The following is a 21,930-nucleotide window of genomic DNA, read 5'->3' on the forward strand; positions in this document are numbered from 1 at the left end:
TGAAGGGCCAGATCATTAACAGTGGTCAATACTAGTGACAAGGATAAGGACCCAAGTGCCTGTACGGCTTTTTCGGACCCCTGTTGACCACTACTCTTGAAATTGCTCTACAACATTGAATATTTATTGTAGGTTTATAAATTACCAGGACGCGCGCCGAGTTGGAGCTGGAGTGACTGGACTCGTCGACGGTCCAAATGGAACAAATATTTTACGAGTATCACCCGTTAAAATATTTGTATCCAACTCGGCGCGCGTCTTGGTAGGTTATAGTTATACAATATACAAATACAAACTGTATGATGCATAAAAAGACAATCTTTAAGTTTAATTTTAATGAAAGAAAAATATCACATATTCAATATTACATCTATATCCAATAATTTACAAAGTACACTTTAAAATTTTGTTGATATATTGACAAATCTATTAACAATTAATCTAGTTAATCTGCAGTAGTATAATAGTTAGTAATAGTTAATCTATAGTGCACACTGAAGTTAGATTTTGTAATGACCGGTAGGGCGGTAGCACAACTTTAAATTAATATTATGCGTATTTAAAAATTACCGTTTTCAACTGAATATTCTTGAACACAGTAAGTCAAAGTGATACCGTCATGATAAAATTTACTTATCACATCAGAATGGCAAGCACAGAAGAAAACATAAATTGCGCCTCCTAAATGAAAAACTCATGATGAAATAATATACAAGCTTGAAGCTACACAATGTCTTTCTAAACAATAAATTTACACCTAGAATTAGCAGTCATTTTGACCCTTTCAAACAACAGCACTTGCTGATTTAGTCTTTTTGACTTTGATTGAGGCTCTGAAGTTTTTGTAAGATCTTGATAGAGGTGGAAGTGGGGGGAGAGAGTTTGATTTGTTGCTAAGAAACGGTCGAGGACGCACAAATTTAACCGGCGTCTCCCTGTGAGAGAAAAAAGTTAAGGCGAGTATTTAACCAGGATCCTGGAAGATTGAAAAACTTATGAAGTTATTTAGTTGCTCCATTTCCCTAATTCAAATTGTTGCTGTATGTGATAATATGTTAATATTAAACATTTCCACTGAAATTCTGAACTTGATTAATCAAGTTAAACAGATCCATGAAATATGTAGTCGAGAATAAATAGGTACATTTCAGCTTGACGTACTGCAGCACAAACGATTCTAACTTACGGCGAGCAAAGATCAGGAGAACCAGTGCGGGAGCCCTTTTCGTGCCGACCTCCCTTTTTTGACCGGAAGCTAGAACGGATAAATTTAATACCCTGGAGAGAGAGAGGGTTTGGTTTGTCAGTCTGTCCTGTGGAGATATCAACATTCAAACTTACAAGTAACCAAGGTAACAGTTAAATGTAGTAGCAACAAACAACGTTTAAATGAGCCCAATTTAAACGTTGCTACTACAAATTTACAAGAGTTGACAAGATTAAAATTACTGTATTAACTGGGACACGTTTTATGTTTTTTTAATAAAGCACGTTGCTAAAATTGTTCCGAACATTATTCCGAACATTGTTTCGAACATTCTTCCATAAATTGTTCCACGTTCGTGACAAAAGATATTTTGAGGTGCTGGCAAAAGACAAGCCTGGGTAGTTAGATGTTGCTGAAAGTGCTACTGGGTAATGTCGTGTTTAGTAACGCGATTAATAATCAGGTGCTCTTCAAAAACTGTGGAATGCCATGCTTTCAGTTTCATGTGCAATGTGCATTGTGCTGCGGAGTGGGCAAGAGCGCTTGCGGAGTGGACAAGAACGCTTGCGGATTGGCCAAGAACGGTTGTCAGTAAGTAGAATCATAGTATGGCATCAGAAAATCCCGGAATTGTTTTCAGTCTGCTCTAGCCTTTGTAATGAATAATGGGCGATTCTAAGGCTTCAAGTTTTATGGCATCTCAGTTGAAGGTTGATGTAAATGAAGAACTGAAAATGAAAAGAAAAATGTGGGGTCAAAGGCAAAAAAAGCTAAAACAAGATCTAAACATGGACACTAACTTACCAATAAACATTCTCCGTATCTATGTATGCTTAACATTGAATTCACATAAAAATATAAATGATATCATTGCATGGAATTATTGGTTGGTTAGTTGATTGGTTGCAATTATGGAGGAGATGATTCGAATGATGTCATTGTACACGAGATTCTATCATATAATTGTGATGTATGACTTAGGTGAAAATGTGGTATACGGATCCCATTGCTTCACAAAGATTCACACGAACTCTCAATCCCTGTACCTTGATGCGGTGACTTGTAATATGTTAAGAAATGAGCTGCAAAATGAGAGAGGGTGCGTCATTTCAATATTTAACAAGTGAAAGTGAAAGTGAATGTGAAAGTGAAAGTGAAACGTGGATAAAAGTGCTGGACAATATTGAACAGAGTGCGTGCTGTAGAACACGTGACGGTGAATACAAATATGACATAGCATAGTGTTCTGTCCGTCAATGTGCGTCTAAGCGAAAATATCGTGTAAACGTTGCTTCCGGCTAATCAGCTAATATTGAATCATGCTAATATGCAGTTTGTTATTTACAATAACTAAGTAAAGCTGATAATCCTGCTAACAAATATCTGTTGAAACATTAAAAAACGAAACTGAAAGCGAATCATCTTAACAAAAGTGAAACTTAAACATGCTCCATATATTATCAACTCACCGACATGTACTGTTTCTTAGAGTTTTTGGAGACACTTCCTGTCTCGCTGTTGCTGCGAGTTCGTTTGATGGTGTCGTCAAGGGAAGAGGTGGAGGGTCGCCGAGTTAGGGCCGGCCGAGTGAAACTTCCAGAGACTCTGAACACCGGGTAATCATTGGGATCAGGATTACAGAATCAGGACATGAATACGTAATTACTTAATTGATTACTTAATTACAGAATCAGGACATGAATAATCAATTGACACTGATACACATTGAACATTGATTAGACATTTTTAGAGCTTTCTAGTAGTGGACAAGTATCATGTAATAGGTGGTTGAGCTCACTGAATATGAAACACTATTTTTAGTTTCCATTCTAAAAATCAAACAATTTGAATGTTCTCTCAACCGCCAAATAAATATTTGCCCACCACAATTGCATACCAGTTTTTTAGAAAAATTTGATCGGTAATCTTTGATAAATAGGCATGCTTTTAATTACTGTCTTATAAAAAGCGATTAATTTAACAACCATTAACTAAGCATAAAAGTGCGTCACAGTTAAAAGTCATAAAGTTTGCAGATATAGACTACGATTAATTTGTATTAGAACAGACAGAGAGTGCACCGGGTCCGGTTCATTCCTTGTTTGTTCTTGTTGAACTTATATTTTATAGCTTCAAGTTGGTAATCATATTCAGCAAAAGAACATGCAAGTAGTCAGCCATATTGATTTTAACAGCAGCATAAAGTGTCTCATAACAAATTCTATAGAAGAAATGTATGTGCTTTTTAAAAGAAAGGAGTTACAAAGAGGGAGGGAAGATTGAAGAGAGTGTGAGTAATGTTAATGCAAGGTGATTTTGGCCAGCCCACAAATTTTAAAAAGGTCATTGAAAGGGCCAGTGTATCCTGTTTATTTTCTTAAAATCTTTAATATCCGTGTGATTTAGATATAAGTGGAAAGAAACAATTTAAAATTTACAAGTTGACATGTTTTCAGGCAACAAGAAATAAAGGCACGGTCGATCTACACGTTATTCTGTTGACATGAAAGAAAACTTCACGACGACTAACTCAATCCTTAAAGTGGAACCAAGGTCCAAGGACTGACTGAGTAACGATTCAAAGATTAATTCAAAGCTGATCAGAGAAAAACGTCATCAGGATGATTCAGGGTGATTAAGAAACTCAATTCAAGACAATCTAAAACTCAAGTTCCAGAACAATCTAAAATTCGACTGTCTGAAGATTCCCCATAATCAGATTCATTTAAAGATTGATAAGGGACAGTTTGATAACAACACCAGCAACACCAGCAGGAATACTTTCTTGAGCGACTCATTGCTGTCATTCTCCGCCTGATCCCTTGACTGAGTGACTCATGCCTGCTGAGAGATGAGCACCTTAACTAATTAAATAATTAACAAACTTATTTATTAACTAATTAATCGGATAATTAAATCAGAAGGCTCGTGGATTGAATCGTGCAGGCCAGAGCGATAAGTTGGGACGACTGAAGATAGTTATTATTTAATCCTGTTTAATGAGAGCAAAGAATGATACCATTCGTTTCTTGCCAAGCTATTGCTGCAATACATGCAAATTCAAAAACCTCTCTGACCTGTTTACGACCAGATGAATGAAAAGGATTTAATGAATAATGAATGAAAAATGAAAAGTTTAACAAAATGGTTCATTATATCTGTTTGATGTCTCTCTGGGGTTAAAGTAAAATCATTACAATCAGCATGCGAGAAGTTTAGCTTAACTTGCGACACATACACTTTAGTTCACGTATAATATATAACAAGAGTAACATGCAAAGGTATGAAGAAAACGAGCAATTTAATTAACTTATCGAAAAGTAATTAGCTTGTTAGTTTAGCTAATTGATAAGGAACTAGCGGACGATTAGCAGGCAGCATGCGACGAGTACATTGTGCGGGCACCTTTGAGATGTAGCTGCTCACTGAGGTCACCTCCTTCTACCAAATCAGTAAAACTTATCTCCTCTCCTTCCAACCTCACCCGCTTGACAATATCAGCCCGCTTCCAAAGTTTCGAGTGATTTCCCCAATTTTGTACCACTCTGCTTGAGCCGATATCAGCTGATTCTGCTGAGCAGCAGTAGATCACGCATTCCTCTCTCATCATCATCGAATTGTGCATATTGATACAAGTTAAGGATTTTTAGTCTTCATAATAGAATCATTTCGGTGTCTTTGTCTTCAACACCGTCCAAATATATTTCATAAAATATTGAGCATTTACATCTACCGTTATCAAAAGTATTTCAATGTCTATCTGATTGTGTCCCTGAGGATTTCAGAGCCTCAATGAATCGTGAGTAACGAAGACCCAGCAACTCCAAATCCTCCACCACTTAACCCATCAACCAATAATAAAGTCATTACCACCCAATTATAAAGTCATTATCTACCAATTACCACTGTTACAAACTATTCCGCCGTCTCCTCCTGGGACAGCAGCACAGTAGACTAGTCCTCCTCTTGCTCCTCCTAGCCCTGGAACCCCCGTCCACTTCTTCCTCCATCTCCATAAAGCCCACGTGGTTACTAACCTTACTGTTACTCTCGTGGTGCAGCAACAAGGGCTCAGTATCGTACAGTACTGACAGAGGTGTTCCGAGGGAGATCCTCTTTACAGAGCGTGGTGAAAGGGTAGAGTTGCTGCACACCGACTCCAGCGCTTCCTCCTTACTTTTAACCATGGTAGCACCAGTCTCTCCACCTCCATCTAGCGTGATGTGGTCTATCCTGATGCCACTGAGGGGGCGTTTGTTGGAGCCGGAGTGTTTGCCTAGTGACTGGTATTTGAAGTTGTTGTTCAGGGTTTTGGAGCGGTGGTAGTGGTCGGATGTGGTGTCTGATTTCTCTCGTTTGTGGCGACGGAGGGAGAAGTTTGGTTTGTCGTTTGAGACTGGGTGATTGCTGGGATAAGGTTGGGAAGGTGTTAGATAAGTGACCTTGTTGATCGATAATATATTGGCGGTCATACATATTTCATTTTATAACGTTACTTTTTTAGGTAAATCGTTGATTTTTATGATACTTTCTGAGTTTACAGACATGTTCTTAGTTTGAAGTTTAGACACCGACCGAGAGCCGGGTTTTTGCTATTTCTCAATTTCTCAATTTCTGAAGTGACATAAAAAACAAAAGATATTTTAGTTTTGAGTTGACACAAGTTACAAACCAAACAAAACCGACAGACTTATTTGGAGTCATGAAACGGTAGTGTAACGGATCCACAAATTTCACACAAATCATTTAAGACATAAAACTAAACCAATCAAAGCCAGTTTATCCGTGCCTTTAATTAGATCAATTATGCAATTATTATCCGACAGTTAAATTGATCCACTTGTCTTGGTTGGAAATCCTTCTATTGAAAGTTGCCTTAAAGTTTGCCACGCTTACAGTCGATCTTCTACCTGTCCGACTGGAAAACCGGGAGTTATTTATAGATTTACAGGATTAACTCACAACTAAATGAAAACGTTACTTACACTAATTTACAAACTTAATTTAACAAAAATTGTACAACCGTAAAAAAGCCGCGCGTTCATGTTGAACACGTTTACTCTCATGACGGTCAGCACAAAATAAAAGCAAATCAATGTACACGGTGCACAGCGTCACCCTTATAACGAGTAAACCTAATTAGAGTAATTAATTAATTAATTATCAGAGCTCTATAATCTCAAAATTATTATCGTTATCGGTGACGCATGTAAAATCGTTGTTATCGGTGGTTACAGAACAGCTAAAATTTGTGTAGAGTGACTTCCCGAAGAGTCCGTGATAGAACACAATCTCAGGACGGCTGAAACATTCCTCTCTCAGGATTCTAAGTTTAATTAATTAATTGTATTAATTATGTAAAATATACGTTGTGAGACAACATATAGATGGTATTCTAAGATTAATGAAGTTAATAGCGGCATTATTCTCCTTTTTCTGGTGCATCTATCCAAGTGATGTCATATTTCACGATAATGGTAAAATTTAATTTTAGAACAACTGTGCAAAAGTAAGAATGGTAACTACTATTCTATTCTAGATTTTATTGGTAACATCATACTGAGTGCTAATCCACTTCAAAAAAATGTTGAACGGAATGTAAAATGTTATTACTTATTAATATTATGTAGCTGGTTATATTTGTATATTGATTCAAATAAATGATATCATCAAACTTTAAAGTCGTAAGCGTTTAACCACTCTCTTTTGCGGTGAAGTTGAAACGATCTTACTGCTGACCTACTCACTAACAATCCATTAACTGCATAAGTCACTAATTGCTGAACTGCATTTAGGTTATTTTCTGTGACCTAGTCAACACTTAACAAAATCCATTGCTTACTGGAAGGGGAGAAGCTATCCCAATTTTGTAAACCATCTAGGATAAGCCCCCCATATCCAGTCAACTTACCGGACTTTGGTAGTGAGGGGAGGCGGGGGCGCTAACAACTCCTTTATCCTATCAGAAGTCTTGCTCGGCAGGTAGAACGCTGGTAACTTGCCGTTATTATCCCTAGTCAACTTGTCTGCTTCTAAGGGAGGATAACATAGTTTTAAACTACTTACAGAATTTTTAAAAATTCGAATAGTGTTAGTTAGGTAGTGGAGGGCGAATGTTCAACTCTTTTCAACTCTTTAAACATTTTAAAATGTTCTCATAAGCTTGCATTGCCTTTATATGCTTAAAAGAAAAAAGTCCGATAAACCCGTTTACTTACACCTAAAAATCTAAACTGCTAAAATACCTACTTTCTTTGATGAGCAGGTCGATTACATCCTCGTGGCCACACTGCGCGGCCATGTGTAGTGGAACCATTCCGTTAAAAGCACGTGAGTTAACGTCGCTGTCTGCCGAGATCAGCACGTGCACCATGTCTAGTCTACCTAGTTTACACGCCCAGTGCAGACCTGGAGGAACAGGAGATGTTTTAGATAATACTGTAATCTATATTATCTGGACTATTTGGAATTAGTCAGATGCGTCTTGAATGAATTTTAAACTATAAATCACAGCACTACAAATCTGTTACATTTATCTATTCATTAAGATATGAGATTTACAAGTATGATCACTGTCGGCCTTTTTAATAATTTATTACAGTAACAATTTTTGAACTGATTTGAAAATCCTAGCTTTTTTAATTTATTTATTATTCTTGTTGTATTTCTGTGTAAATTTAATTCTTATTCTTATTCTAATTCTAATTCTACTCAGAACATGATCAGAGCTTCAAATTATTTTTAGTAATATATTACAGTAGTGTAGCACACTAGGTGTACCTGGCTGCTCGACTATTAGTGGTAGGTAGGTTTTACAAATAAAAGACGTTAAATATGGAGTTTTGCGGAAAAGATGAAATCTAAAAACTTACTAGAAGTGGTAATCCACAGAACTGATCTCCAAAAACTATATCGTGACTCGTGAATCTAAAAGTTGTGAGGAAATGGTCATGTGACATGAAAGTGAAATGGGTGTGAGCAGACTAATGGTGACAAACTCTTTCAACAAGGTGAACTAAAGCGGTGAATGAGAAATGGGTTGGTTGGTCACGTGATGCATGGAACTAGGTCTAAATGGTGGACTAATTAATCGAGTGAAGCTTATTGGTTGAAGTGAAATGCGTCTACAAAACTTAATGAAAGGTATGAAACTAATTGCTGGGAAATGTGAACTTATACGATTTGAAGTGATGAACTGTGGATTCTAAATGGACAAGTTTGAGTCAAATTTTAGAAACAAATATTTTAAAGTGGCTTTCTCCTACAACCCACAAGTAAAACATGGCCAGCTTGCACCATCTGTCGTAGTTATCACAAATTTATTAATTGTGGTTCGTATTTTTATCTTATATTACCCAGGGACAAAAGAAATCGCGGCATGTTCGGAATCGCGATTTTCCTTTATTTGACGACAAATTTTATGTATAGTTTATAATATGTATAGTCTGTTAAAAATCGGGTATCGCGATTTTTGGCAAAAATAATCGGCGAGACTCCTTTTTGTCCTGATTTTACCTGGGTAAGGGACTGAGTACAGATCAAAAATCACAGTTTCTCCCCCCCCCACCCCCACTTTTTCCTTGTCAGCTTTCTCAGTGGAAGTAATACTTAGTCCGAACTTTACCTAATGGGCAATTAAGATTAATAAATTTGAAGACCTTACGTCTCATCATTGATGTTCATCTGGAAAAAGATTATATTATATATAATTTATATATATTTTCAGAACATACACTATTATATGTATACTGTATTCATGTATAAATTGTATTGATAGTAAGATTACTGAAATAATATCATAGATTTGTCAAACATACAATCAAAGATTTTAAAAACATTAATTTTTCACAATATGAGATAAAATGCTGTAACGTTGATCATGTAATGTAGTTATTTGTTAATCACTGCACTGGTATGATATAAGAGTTTTACAGGGTGTTGCAAGACTCGTGTCCAAATTTTGAATGGCTCTCAAAATCTAACAAATGAGGCAAACAGTTTATTTTGTTTCAAATTGTAGACAAATTATTACATTTTAAAATACCTTTTTGTTTTCTACCATCATGTCAAATATATGTTTTACTTTCAAGTAGTTCAACAAGTCTTTGTCTGCCTCACGCAACTTGTCGCACGTTTCCCACTCACTAAAGGGTACATTTCACAGATCAGTCAATGCTAATTAAAATTGAGCCGTAATTTCAAGCGCATACACCATTAATATTCTTCAATCCTTGATTTCACGCATTCCATCTAAATATGAAAATTTATAGTGTATATTTTCCTATAAGTATTAAACGTAATTAGTAATTATTAGTAAATATAAGTAATTAGTATTTAGTGATTATTAGTACCTTGAATACTCATCCCAAGTCCCCTGCAACCACTCCATACCAGACCTGCCCAGTATCTCCGCGGTGGTTGCCAGTGTGGCAGACCTACAAACGAACTTGTCTCTGTACACCATCACTGGTGCTGGGAATCGGGACCGGCACCGAGCTAATCGTGCCTTGTGGATCAGACCGCTCACTTCTTGAGCCATCTCGACAGGAGCACTGGGATTAATATACTGTTTTACCATGGAATGATTTTATCAGTTTTAACATTTTTGAATACAAAGTTCTAGAAAAAACGAGGAAGTGGCACAGTAGAAATATGGAAGTTCTAAGTTCTATCTCTTACCACTCTTTGTAAGTGGTAGGTATGATAAGATGTCTGGGATAATGACCACACAACTCTCCTGCCTGGTTGCTGAGCATCTCGACATTGTAATCCTTCAAGAAGAGCCGCTTACACTGCGCTTCTACTCTGTCTATCATGGGATCAACAAGCGTTGTGTGGTATTGGATCTGCGAGTACTGATCCACAAGCCAGGGTATATTCAACTCCTCGTCACTTCCCTCCATTGCTTTACTTGCAGCTGGGGCTGCTAATATCCTTCTCTAGATCCTACAATTTTGACACATTTCAATGATCGAAAAGACAATTTTATTATTTATCGCTAATTTATTACACAATCAATCAATAAATATACATCCGAATGAATAATTCCCAACTAAATTTTGGCGCTAGGTGGTATAATCCCTCTAAAAATGTTAGGACAAGTAAATAAAACAGCTTGTTATCATAAAGCTCTTGTCGTCAAAAATGCAGATTCTTCTTTTTAATTAAATACCAAACCCTCCCAACTCCATATCCTATATGCTTCTTGAGACAGAGTACTAAGATGACATCAACTTCAACAACCCATGTCTAGAGACCTTTAAAAAGCTCTTCCTCATAGCCAAATCTGTGTTTGAAGAATATAATCTGTTCATCAACACGAGTAAAACCGAGCATGTTCACTTCTATTTGGCAAACCCAAAACCTAAGAAAAAAAGAGAAAGTTGTTGTGGGAACTTTCTACAGGGGCGAGGGCCGAGGAACCATGGAAAACACACAAGACCTTATAATGCTCTCTTAAATTATGTGCGGTGAGAAAGACATCAAGCATCATTGTATACTTGGCAACGTTGCTTTCAGAAAATTTGAGAATATCTGGCTGAAGAAAACAAAAATATCACTCAGTCTTAAGTTCAGAATATACAAAGCTCAAGTCATTTCTAGGTTATCCATTATCGGTATGAAATTTGTTATCTAGATAAACAGATAAAGATTTAGGTTTTATCTAGATAAAACCGATAATTTTTCTGCTGAAGGCTAAAGCCAAAATGTTTTACAAATTTCACAAAAACTAATTGTCGACTTTTATTACTGTTTACCAGTAATCTTGTTAAAGTACCACTTCCTTTCTTTTGAAAACATTAGAGCATCAGTTTTCTTCTCCGGGGAGCAGAAGTGCACCAGTTTTCTTCAAAACAGTAGACCAACGGTTTTCTTCTCCTAAGAACAGTAGTGTACCAGTTCTCTTCAAAACAGTAGACCAAGGGTTTCCTTCTCCTGAGAACAGTAGTGTACTACCAGTTCTCATCAAAACAGTAGACCACCGGTTTTGTTCTCCTGAGAACAGTAACGCACTAGTTCTCTTCAAAACAGTAGACCAGTGACCACCGGTTTTCTTCTCCTGAGAACAGTAACGCACTAGTTCTCTTCAAAACAGTAGACCACCGGTTTTCTTCTCCTGAGAACAGTAGTGTACCAGTTCTCTTCAAAACAGTAGACCAAGGGTTTCCTTCTCCTGAGAACAGTAACGCACTAGTTCTCTTCAAAACAGTAGACCACCGGTTTTCTTCTCCTAAGAACAGTAGTGTACCAGTTCTCTTCAAAACAGTAGACCAAGGGTTTCCTTCTCCTGAGAACAGTAGTGTACTACCAGTTCTCTTCAAAACAGTAGACCACCGGTTTTATTCTCCTGAGAACAGTAACGCACTCGGCACTAGTTCTCTTCAAAACAGTAGACCAGTGACTACCAATTTTCTTCTCCTGATAACAGTAACACACTAGTTCTCTTCAAAACAGTAGACCACCGGTTTTCTTCTCCTGAGAACAGTAGTGCACCAGTTCTCTTCAAAACAGTAGACCACCGGTTTCCTTCTCCTGAGAACAGTAGTGCAGACCAAGGATTTCCTTGGCTCACATCTAAGTAAACTACCTCTTCTATCATACTAGAAGACGTTTGGGACTGTTTCTTGGATTACTTGGGATGGCAAAAACACTAATATTTCTTTACAATTTTACAGTATTTGGTATTGTGGCAGTGTTTTCGGTAATATCTAGTGAATTTTTATACCGATAAAAATATGTTTTATCTAGATAAACAGATAACTTTTTTAACGAATTATCGGAGATAATTATCGGTTACAATTATCGGAGTGGATAGCCTAGTCATTTCCATCATCACCCCAGGTCAAGATTCATACGAGATTGCAAGCTAGACTCATCGCACAAAATTTGTAAATAAATGAGAAAACAGAAAAAGTTCAACTTAAAAGTTGAGGGACACAATAATTAGGAACTTAACGTGTATTATATACACTTAACGTGTATTTTATCACTTGTTTATAGCGTGAAAACTTCGACGTAACACGCAGGAGATTCGGCGAGATTTTTGCGAGTTTCCTATAAATCTCATCACAGACTCACGATATTGTGAGTTTAAGTGCGAGTCTAAGGCGTGCTTTTTTCAGCATTATAGGTGACCTAGTGGTTAGAGCACCCACCCTCTGCGCAGAAGGTCAAAGGTTCAGGGTTCGAATCACAGTGTCACCTAGTTTATGGAGTAGCTAAGGATCCATCGAATCTATATGATCTCCCCGATTGATTCAGCCGTAACCAGCGGATGCTCATTGAAAGTTGATGTGCGCGTGACTACCAGTTACAATTTAAAATCAATTACAACCTTGAAAAAACACGTACTGTACTACGCACGTTACACAAGCTAACTAGATACCCATTTGATTGACGATGTCAACCCTTCCAGGTCGTTGCTCTGCGAAGCAAAGCAACAATTTCGTTGACGGATGTTACTCGTCTAAATTTCTTCGAAGTAGCCGCGCGCTGCTTTCTTCTCGAAATGTTGGCCCGATGGCAAGTGCTACGAAGTAGCGCGCACCGGACCAGACCATTAAAAATGGCAAACGATTTCGTCATGCGAAGCAACTGCAAGAATGCGAAGCAAGAATGCTAGTTCATAGTTTGCCCGGCAGGTCAAATGTCAAAACGGTAAAGTCCTCCTGTTATACCTTCTGTATTAATTTTTTAATACTTTCAACACTACTATATAACAAATAATTTGAGGACCCCTAGTGGGAATTAACACCTCAATCAAATGTAGCAACCATTACAGGTTGTATGTCGATGTAAATGGTTGTTGCATGATAGTTTATTTAAAGACATCCTAAAGACTATCAGACATCGTTTTTAAGAGCTGTTAACTCCCATCTATAACCTATCACCCATCTATCACCTAAAGAATATCAGACACCACTCATTCCCATCTTCTGAATTGCTGCAAAGGTACTGTAATCAACAACTAAATAACTATAAACAGTAGCATCGGTTTTAGACTCTATCCTGAATTCTTTGCATTATTGTGTTTATTTGAACTATGTCCGGTATCCCAATCAGAAATTACAGCCTTCGTGACAGACCTAACAGTGCAAAAGCAAAATGTTCTACCTGTGTATCACTAAGTCTTGAAAACGACAATTTGAGGAGACAAATTGCTCGTCTAACCAAACTTACCCAAGGCTCAGGCCATGACAAAATTGCGGTTCCATTCTCTTGCGGGGACAATGTTCTTATCTCTGAACATGAATCAGAAACTCAAAACTGTGAAGTTAGCAGTGTGACTGAACTTAATAGCAACCCATCTCTTGTGAATTCTTCTGATGTTAACAAACAATCTTCAACCAGTGTTAACGTTGTGGGTAAGTCCATCAATCCATATCATGATTTGAGTCGAGGTGTATTCAGGTTTGTTGATACTCTCAAGTTGGATATGGAAACACAATACACACAAACGTTCAACAATAGGGCTGTAGCATACTATGGGGATTTCCCATATGCCTACAATGGAGGCTTCCATAACACAAGGCCGTTAAATGACAATCCCTTATTAAAGTCTATTTTAGAACGTTTACGCTCACAGTTCCCAAGTCTGAAATTTAACAGCGCCATGATCACCAAGTACGAAAATGGCAAGCAAGGAATACCATTCCATTCAGATGATGAGAGGTCCATATCACCAGGCTCCATGATTTCCACCATATCGTTAGGAGCAACAAGAGTCCTCAGTTTTAGGTCTAAAAGCAAAGTCCACGTTGCCAATCTTACTCTCTCCCATGGCGACATAATGATTATGACCAGAAAATCTCAGGACAGCTTTGAACACAGCCTTATTCAGGACCATACTGATGACATGAGAATTAGCATTACTCTGCGCCAGATTGATGGCAGTGCAACCTTGTCTGCTCCACCCGATACCTCAAGTAAGCCTTTCGTTACTGTAAGAGAAACTGAACCCTCAATCAAAGGGAAATCATCACCCAACAAAATCACTCATAAGAGCACCGTACCCCCTGCTTCAGTCAAAAGCAAATCCCTTGCTGTGTATGTTAGCTCAAGCATGTTCTCCAAGTTAGATGCTACAAAACTATCCTCTGCTCATCAAGAAGCACATGTATTTCACTATCCTGGTGGCATTGCAAACGGTATCAATGAACGCTTCCACTCAGATGAAAGAAAGAGGTCAATTGATGCAAATAATGTGAAGACCATCGTACTCATGTGTGGAACTAATGATGTGGACTTAATCCTAGAGAGTCCTCGACACATGAGGAATAGATTATTGTCACCCGATGAGTTCACAGGAAAAGCAAAGGCCCTTGATAACACCAATCGCTCTATTGATAATCTGATCCAGTCACTTCACTTGTGGGCTCCAGCTGCAAAAATTAAGATCATAAACATTTTACCAAGAGAAAGTTTTGCTAGAAATAAAGTGATAAATGACATCAATATCTTTTTATCTAAGATTCCTTCCAAATACTCGTTTGTTAGCTTTATACCCACAGAGATGAATCGATTTTTGTTTAGTGATAGATCTGGATTTAGGAAATCATCTTGTTTTAGTAGATTTGGGGAAGACAATGTGCATCTAAACAGCGATGGTATCTTTAAACTAGCAAAGCACATCAAGTACCATGCCCACCATTGAAATCGACATGACATTTCCACCTGAATATTTATTTTGATTTCAAGTTTAAAACTTTTCTATTGAAAATATTTACAGGCGGATAATTTTCACCTGATTTTAGTTTAATCAGACACAACGACTAACACGTTTTGTGAAATGACAAATATTCACAACTCAGCTGACAAATTTCATAACCTTTGCATTGGTCACTGTAACATTCAAGGTGGTCTCCTAAATTTAGCTAAAAGTAATGAACTTACTCAACTCATTCGAGATCATAAGCTAGACATACTTTCCCTAAATGAGATGAATCTTAATGATACTATTGACACAGACACCATAAATATTCCTTCCTCCTTCAACATTATGCGATGCGACAGGCCAAACAGTTCTAGGGGTGGTTGTGGCTTAATGATAAACAAAAAACTAGCTTACACAGAATTAGTTATGGATAGTAAGCTTGATAACATTGAAGCATTATGGGTGAAGCTTAAGAATAGCAAGATCAATGTTTGCTGCTTCTATCGCTCTGGAAATTATTGCAGTGTTGATAACTTTATTGAGTACATTCATTTTTGCATGAAAAAATTGAACGGAAAAAAGGTTATCTGGATTGGGGATATAAACATTGACCAGAATAATATCTCATCCACCCAGTACAAAAAATTAGATATGACCTTGAGATGTTACAATCTAGTTCAAACCATTCAAGGGATAACTAGAGTTGCTAAACGTGGAGACAATTTTACCCAGACTACTATTGATGTAATATTCACTAACTGTTATGCAGATTTTGTTCAATCTTCTGTTCTTGATGAACGTATTGGGGATCATCAAGCTATTATGTGTGAGATAGATTGTCAAGTACCTATAGCTCCTAAATTTGAAAAGGTTGAAATTAGAAATCATTGTAAACGTAATGTTAAACAATTCTTAGACTATCTAGATACCTGTTCTGATTACAGTCCACTATTGGAAAGTACAGATGTTGAAGCTATCACTGCTGGCCTTTGTCATCATATTGAACAGGCATATGCAACCTGCTTCCCTTGCAAGACCATAGAAAGGCATGAAAAGTTCATACATAAACCTTCTACTGAACTTTTAAATGCCATTAATCATACACATTTTCTTCTAAAGAAATTCCGTAAAAAGAAGGATAAGAGGGACAATGGAAATTGCAATAAATGTGGTATATGTAGCAAATGTATAAAGTGTAATGAGGCCTGGGATTGCTACAAGATTCAGAGAAATATTAGAAATAAATTAGCTAAAACCTGCAAAAAGGCTAATGTAATCGATGATCTACAAGTTAAAAGTGCCAAGAATGATCTTAAAGGGGTATGGAAAACTATCAAACTGGCATCAAATATGACCCCTGGTACAACTAATTGTCAAACTATCAATGAGAATGATCCTGAGCTATTTAACTTTCATTTTGCAAATGTTGGATCAAGATTACAAAATCAGGCCCCCAATATTGAAAGAGTTAGTTTTACTGATTTTTTACCTCCTAGAACTTCTAACATCTCATTTGATAGATTCCAAGAAATAAATGAAACTGATATCCTAATGTATGTCGAAACACTCAAGAATGACAAGGCCTCATATGACGATGTGCCTCTATTTTTACTTAAGCAAGCTGTACCACACATAGTTGAGCCACTGACCCATATTGTCAATTTGAGCCTTAATACAGGTGTTGTACCAACCCTTTGTAAAAAAGCTAGAGTAACTCCCATCCATAAGGCAGGAATGAAAGATGATCCTAATAATTACAGGCCAATATCCATCCTTCCACTTGTAGGAAAACTTATAGAATACTTTGTCGGCAAGCAACTCACCGATTACATGGAAGAGAACAAACTTTTCATCCGGCATCAATATGGCTTTCGGAAAAATCACTCCACAACTTATTTGATGTACGATCTGATGGACGAAATATATATGAGTAAATCTAAGTCTTATAAACCAGGAATCATCTTTCTTGATCTTAAGAAGGCCTTTGACACAGTGAATCATGAAATATTGCTTCAAAAATTGGCATATTATGGAATTGGTGGCATTGCTTTAACCTGGTTTAAGAACTTCTTATCTTGTAGATATCAATGCACAAGGATCAATGGCAAAATAAGCTCATTTTTAGAAGTTCTGAGTGGTGTACCACAAGGAAGCATCATTGGGCCTATATTATTTAGTATCTTCATAAATGACATCATTTATGCCTGTAACCTATCTAAGCCCTTTCTATTTGCAGATGATGGTGCACTATTCTTTGATCAAACCTGCAGAAGCACATTTATAAACATGAAAATAGAACTTATGACAATCTTTAAATGGCTCAGTGTAAATAAATTATCACTCAATGAAACGAAGACTGAATTCCTATTGTTTGATTCTGTTGATCAACATGATGAATTAACCATTGAATGTAATGAGGTAACTTTCACAATCAAGGAGTGCAAAGAGACAAAATATCTTGGCCTCATTCTAGATAGTAAATTAAACTTCAAAAGCCATGTAGATTATATTATTAAGAAGGTCATGAAGAGAATTGGTGCCATGTATAGAAGTAAAGCACTGCTACCCATTAAATATAGGAAAATGTTTGCCAATGCACTCATGTTGCCACAATTCGATTATTTAGACACGATCTATTGTAGAGCTGGCAAGACAAAACTTGCTGAACTTGACACTCTGTACAAAAAGGTAGCCAAAATAGCTCTCAACGTTCCACAAACAGAGAGCAGCCTTAATGTTTATAGAGACATGAAATGGTTACCACTCCATCTTAGACGACAACTCCATCTGTCAAATTATATGTTTAGAATCATCCATGACAATTGTCCTACAAACTTTATGAACAAATTTAGTTACATATCAGGAGGTAGTAGGAGCGGCGAAAGCTGCAACCTATATGTTAATAGATCAACATCACATAAAAACTTTCAATACTTGGGGGCAAAATGTTGGAATAATGTTCCAACAGATCTACGAAATCTGCCCGATGTTAAAAGCTTAAGTGATTCGTATAAGAAACAGCTACTCTCATCTATAACAACAGACCCTAATTATACCGTCGACAATTCATATGACAAATTTTACACTGCAATCATAGTCGACGATAACTAAGTATCTTCTAATTCTTTTAAATCTGAGGCATATATAATTGATGTATCGAAAGGATTTTCCCTTTTTTTACCTTTTTTTGATTGATTTTGCACATGACTGACATGTTTTAACTGGAGGAAGGGTTCGCACAGTGGTAGTTTTATAAACCACTTTTAATTTATTGACCTATTATACCTAGTGGTAGTTTTATAGACCACATTTAATTTATTTACTTATTATACTTAGTATTTATTTTTGGTGACTGTATCACCCAGTTTTAACATTTGATAATTGTACAGTTTATTAACGACACATTGACTGAATGTTATTTTATATTCTAATTTATATTCTAGATATTTTATTCATTTTTCAACAGACGACAACTTCCTGTTTTTTCTTCTATATTAGTTACTCATACCTCTTTTACAGACTTTTTTACAAGGACATTGACAGATGATACTCACATTAGGCATTCATTATTGCATCTAAATTATTTCACTTGCATTAGGTTTAGAAATTTATTCTCTGGTTAACAGATTTCAAATGTTTAATTAATTTGTAGTATGACAGTAAGGTATATATATATATAAGAAGTTATTTAATTTTGCTTGGGCTATTATATTGACTATTGAGGTTTAATGATGATATGGAATTTGAATTCTATATAAATTTACACTATGTGGTTGGGGCATTTTGCATAGTAAATATGGTTACTACTCCTATATATCATATTATTTGATTGGTATTCGATTTCTGATTATTTCTCTAGGAATATGATTATTATATCTCAATTTGGCTTTAGGTAGGGTGCCCCGCTAAAAGAACTGGATTCTTCCAGGAAGCATCCCGTGCACAGACCTTGGTCTACATATATATTAAATTATTAACCATTCATTCTGTATGTGCACGAAAATTTATTTCAATCAATAACAAGTTTTAACTTCTTAACTTTAAGCTTAACCACGCTCTCCCACAGTTCAACTGATTAACAGAAGATCACTTTAACAACGAAGTAATACAGCCGTCAACTCAGTGGCTGATTACTAACACAGTCAACGCGTCCACGACTAGGAGCAGGACACATCGCCTGGATACCGGACACCACTCTTATCCCAGCACATCTGCACTACAACGTGACGTCACAGCAACATCGCAATACGTGTCTAAGCAGACTCCAGCAAGGAGGGACACTTTTTGATTTGGGACTTCGATTCGAGCACGGGAGATTTCCCACGGACTTTACTCTGTTACTGAATAGACTCTTTACTCCCATCTTTGTCGTTTTGATATTATACTTATTGTCAACGTTAATTTTATTCGTATTTTATCCAACCGTTTTAATTGTTCAACGTAAGACTGGACCTAAAACTAATAGCCTATAAACGGGTCATTTATAATACTCCAAGGTACCAATAATTGAAAAAAGTGACACATATACGCTGCAAGTTACATTTTAGATTTATAACCTACCATGAAGACGCGCGCCGAGTTGGACTCGTCGACGCGGACGCAGTTTTAATATTTGGTGGTCTATGTTTGATGGTTTGATATTTGATGTTCAGATGACGGTCTCGTGTATCACCCGTTAAAGTTAGATTGTAAAATCTGACTATTGGATTGTCAAATCATAAAACGCCCACTTGCGCGTTTGAGAGTGTTCAAACACGCCAGGCTATGTTTATGAGCATTGCATTGAGCATAATACAATAGAAATAGCCTTGACGGATGTTACTCGACTAAATTTCTTCGAAGTAGCGCGCGCCGCTTTCTTCTCGATGGTAAGTGCTATACTGATAGTGAAACGGCGATGGGTGTCACGACGTGATAAAACGCTAATTCGTAACGCTAACTGACTATAGTGTAGAGTTTCTACGATACAGGGGGAGCTCTGCGCACTCGTGCGCGGCGGGCCATACAACGTATGACAAAAGTAGCGCGCGCCGGGCCTGATCATTAACAATGGTCAAGTAATAGCCTGGCCCCTATGAGGTAAGCAATCGATTAAACATGCTAGGTCATTCAGTAGCCCCCAGAAAACCTTACTGCCTTCCGGGCTCGCTAGAGGTGATCGACCCAGCAAACCCTACCGGCCGGGGAATATCTCCAAAAGTAAAATAAATAGAACCTTCCGGTTTTCAACAAAATGTCCGTCTCGTAAATTTAAAGGAGGCTCCCCAGGAGCACAATTGGGGACAACTTAGATTTTGAATTAAACCGAAAAGTTTGATTTTTGGCTAAATTAAAGATCGCAGCTTTTAAACTTTGCAAAGTCATGTCGTTGTCATGACTACTAAACTAAATGCAGCATGTGAAAGGTAAACTCGATGTGACGCGCGACGCCAAACGTGCTGTTGAAAATCTATCACCTCTAGCAAGCCCAGCAGGCGGTAAGGTTTTCTGGGGATTTTCAACAGCACGTTTGTCCTCGCGCATCACATCAAGTTCACCAGCTTTCGCACGCTGCATTTAGCCTAGTAGTCATGTAATGACAAATCTAAAGTAATGACAAAGTACTAATAACAGCTCTTAAAGTTAACCGTCCGTTAGACGAGGAGTCCCATATGGATGAGCATAGCCATATAGTTTATCCTAATTTAATATGGGTGCTTACCATTAGTTTAGCATATTAAAATTTTTCCCTCTCTGCTCTCCCAATGCCTTAAGTATCACATCGGGACCCCCAATGTCGTTTCACTATATATCCTGTAGAGTTTCTACGATACAGGAGGAGCCGCGCACTTGACGGATGTTACTCGTCTAAATTTCTTCGAAGTAGCGCGCACCGCTTTCTTCTCGAAATTCTTGCCCGATGGCAAGTGCTACGAATGACGAAGTAGCGCGCGCCGGGCCAGACCATTAACAATGGTCAACCGTAACCGCGCACTCAAAATACAGGGAGAGCCACGCACTCGTGCGCGGCGAGTCATACAACGTATGACAACCAATGCCTCAGCCCGAAACCAACCACTTTCGGAAAAATCTCGAAGTTGGCAATGTAAATCAGTTCTAAACGGTCAACGTTTAGCTCAGGAATCCTATGTGGATGAGCATAGTTTATCCTATTTTAATGGGTGCTTACCATTAGTTTAGCATATTAAGATTTGTCCCTCATTGCTCTCCCAATTGCCAATGCCCTAGCCCAAAACCAACCACTTTCGGAAAAATCTCCAAGTTGGCAATGCAAATCAGCTCTAAACGGTCAACGTTTGAACAAGGAATCCCATGTGGATGAGCATAGTTTATCCTATTTTAATGTGTGCTTACCATTAGTTTAGCATATTAAGATTTGTCCCTCTCCCAATATGCCCGGACACAAACCTGGCCAGAGTTCTCTTAGAGAGTTAGAGTTGTGCCTGACGTTTAGTTTTAACTCCCGCTGATCTCTGAAAATCTAAATTTACCGCGGACGTTTTCCCTCGAGTAAAATCGATAACAACTGATTTTGGTATAAAAACTGATTTTTAGCCTAATGCGTCCTAATGTCTCCAACTGCTGCTGCTAGTGAGCGCTCCTACTAAATCGCTCGCCTTAATTTAAACTGTTACTGTTACCGCGGCGGAAGAATTTCGCCGCGGTAACAGTAACACCACTCACGATCAAATTTCCCTACCGCATACATTACTGGGCCGCGCTCAGCCTGTCATTCCGCCAAATCTTTATTTATGTTAATGAACATAATAGCCTGGGGTCCTCAGGTAACCGCATACAATGTAATTGTTTTACTTTATTATGTATCCGGCCCAGAGTGGTGTTTGGCGTGCATGTAATAATCGTTCATATTATATTAGGCGTTCAGAACTTGAAAAATCCTGCGCGCAATTAAGGCCTGTCGACGCCGATCTGTATGTGGTTTGGTTGTAGATCATTTCATACTTTGCGCGGTTTTGTTTCGTGTTAAAAATAACGATGCGTATCATTTCACGTCATATTACTGCATCGTTTGCCAACTTTATTGACTGAAATAAAATATTCTGTCTCG

At 37.5% G+C, this 21,930-nt stretch overlaps 2 protein-coding genes across 10 annotated transcripts in view; both read right to left on the minus strand.

Moving 5' to 3' along the window:
• The window catches only part of LOC134819377 (myotubularin-related protein 14-like), a 78,642-nt gene that overhangs the window by 23,393 nt on the left and 33,319 nt on the right, over positions 1-21,930 (minus strand). The window contains exons 2-4 of the mRNA XM_063829312.1: positions 9,887-10,153; positions 9,559-9,759; positions 9,252-9,351 (exon numbers count right to left, since the gene is read on the minus strand). Of these exons, the coding sequence (XP_063685382.1) occupies positions 9,252-9,351; positions 9,559-9,759; positions 9,887-10,110 (525 nt within the window). The 5' untranslated portion in view covers positions 10,111-10,153. The remainder of the gene's footprint in view (positions 1-9,251; positions 9,352-9,558; positions 9,760-9,886; positions 10,154-21,930) is intronic.
• On the minus strand, positions 312-8,102 carry LOC134819403 (integrin-linked protein kinase-like). Of its 9 annotated transcripts, none has more exons than XR_010160753.1 (7): positions 7,457-7,612; positions 7,119-7,239; positions 4,613-5,614; positions 3,989-4,048; positions 2,677-2,812; positions 1,187-1,278; positions 312-935 (listed from the first exon to the last, which is right to left on the minus strand). XR_010160753.1 is itself a non-coding variant. In XM_063829347.1 (6 exons), exons 1-6 carry the CDS (start codon positions 7,578-7,580, stop codon positions 785-787), a joined length of 684 nt encoding a protein of 227 aa, XP_063685417.1. In that variant the 5' UTR covers positions 7,581-7,612; the 3' UTR covers positions 312-784. The 9 variants fall into 9 exon arrangements, 5 of the variants coding, with proteins under 5 accessions (XP_063685417.1, XP_063685416.1, XP_063685418.1 ...); XR_010160754.1 differs by having other exon boundaries at positions 3,989-4,051; XR_010160751.1 differs by lacking the exon at positions 3,989-4,048 and having other exon boundaries at positions 7,457-8,102.

Source organism: Bolinopsis microptera, chromosome 8 (genome assembly GCF_026151205.1).
Source record: "Bolinopsis microptera isolate Bmic1 chromosome 8, MBARI_Bmic_1.0, whole genome shotgun sequence".
In the NCBI taxonomy this organism is placed as follows: domain Eukaryota; kingdom Metazoa; phylum Ctenophora; class Tentaculata; order Lobata; family Bolinopsidae; genus Bolinopsis; species Bolinopsis microptera.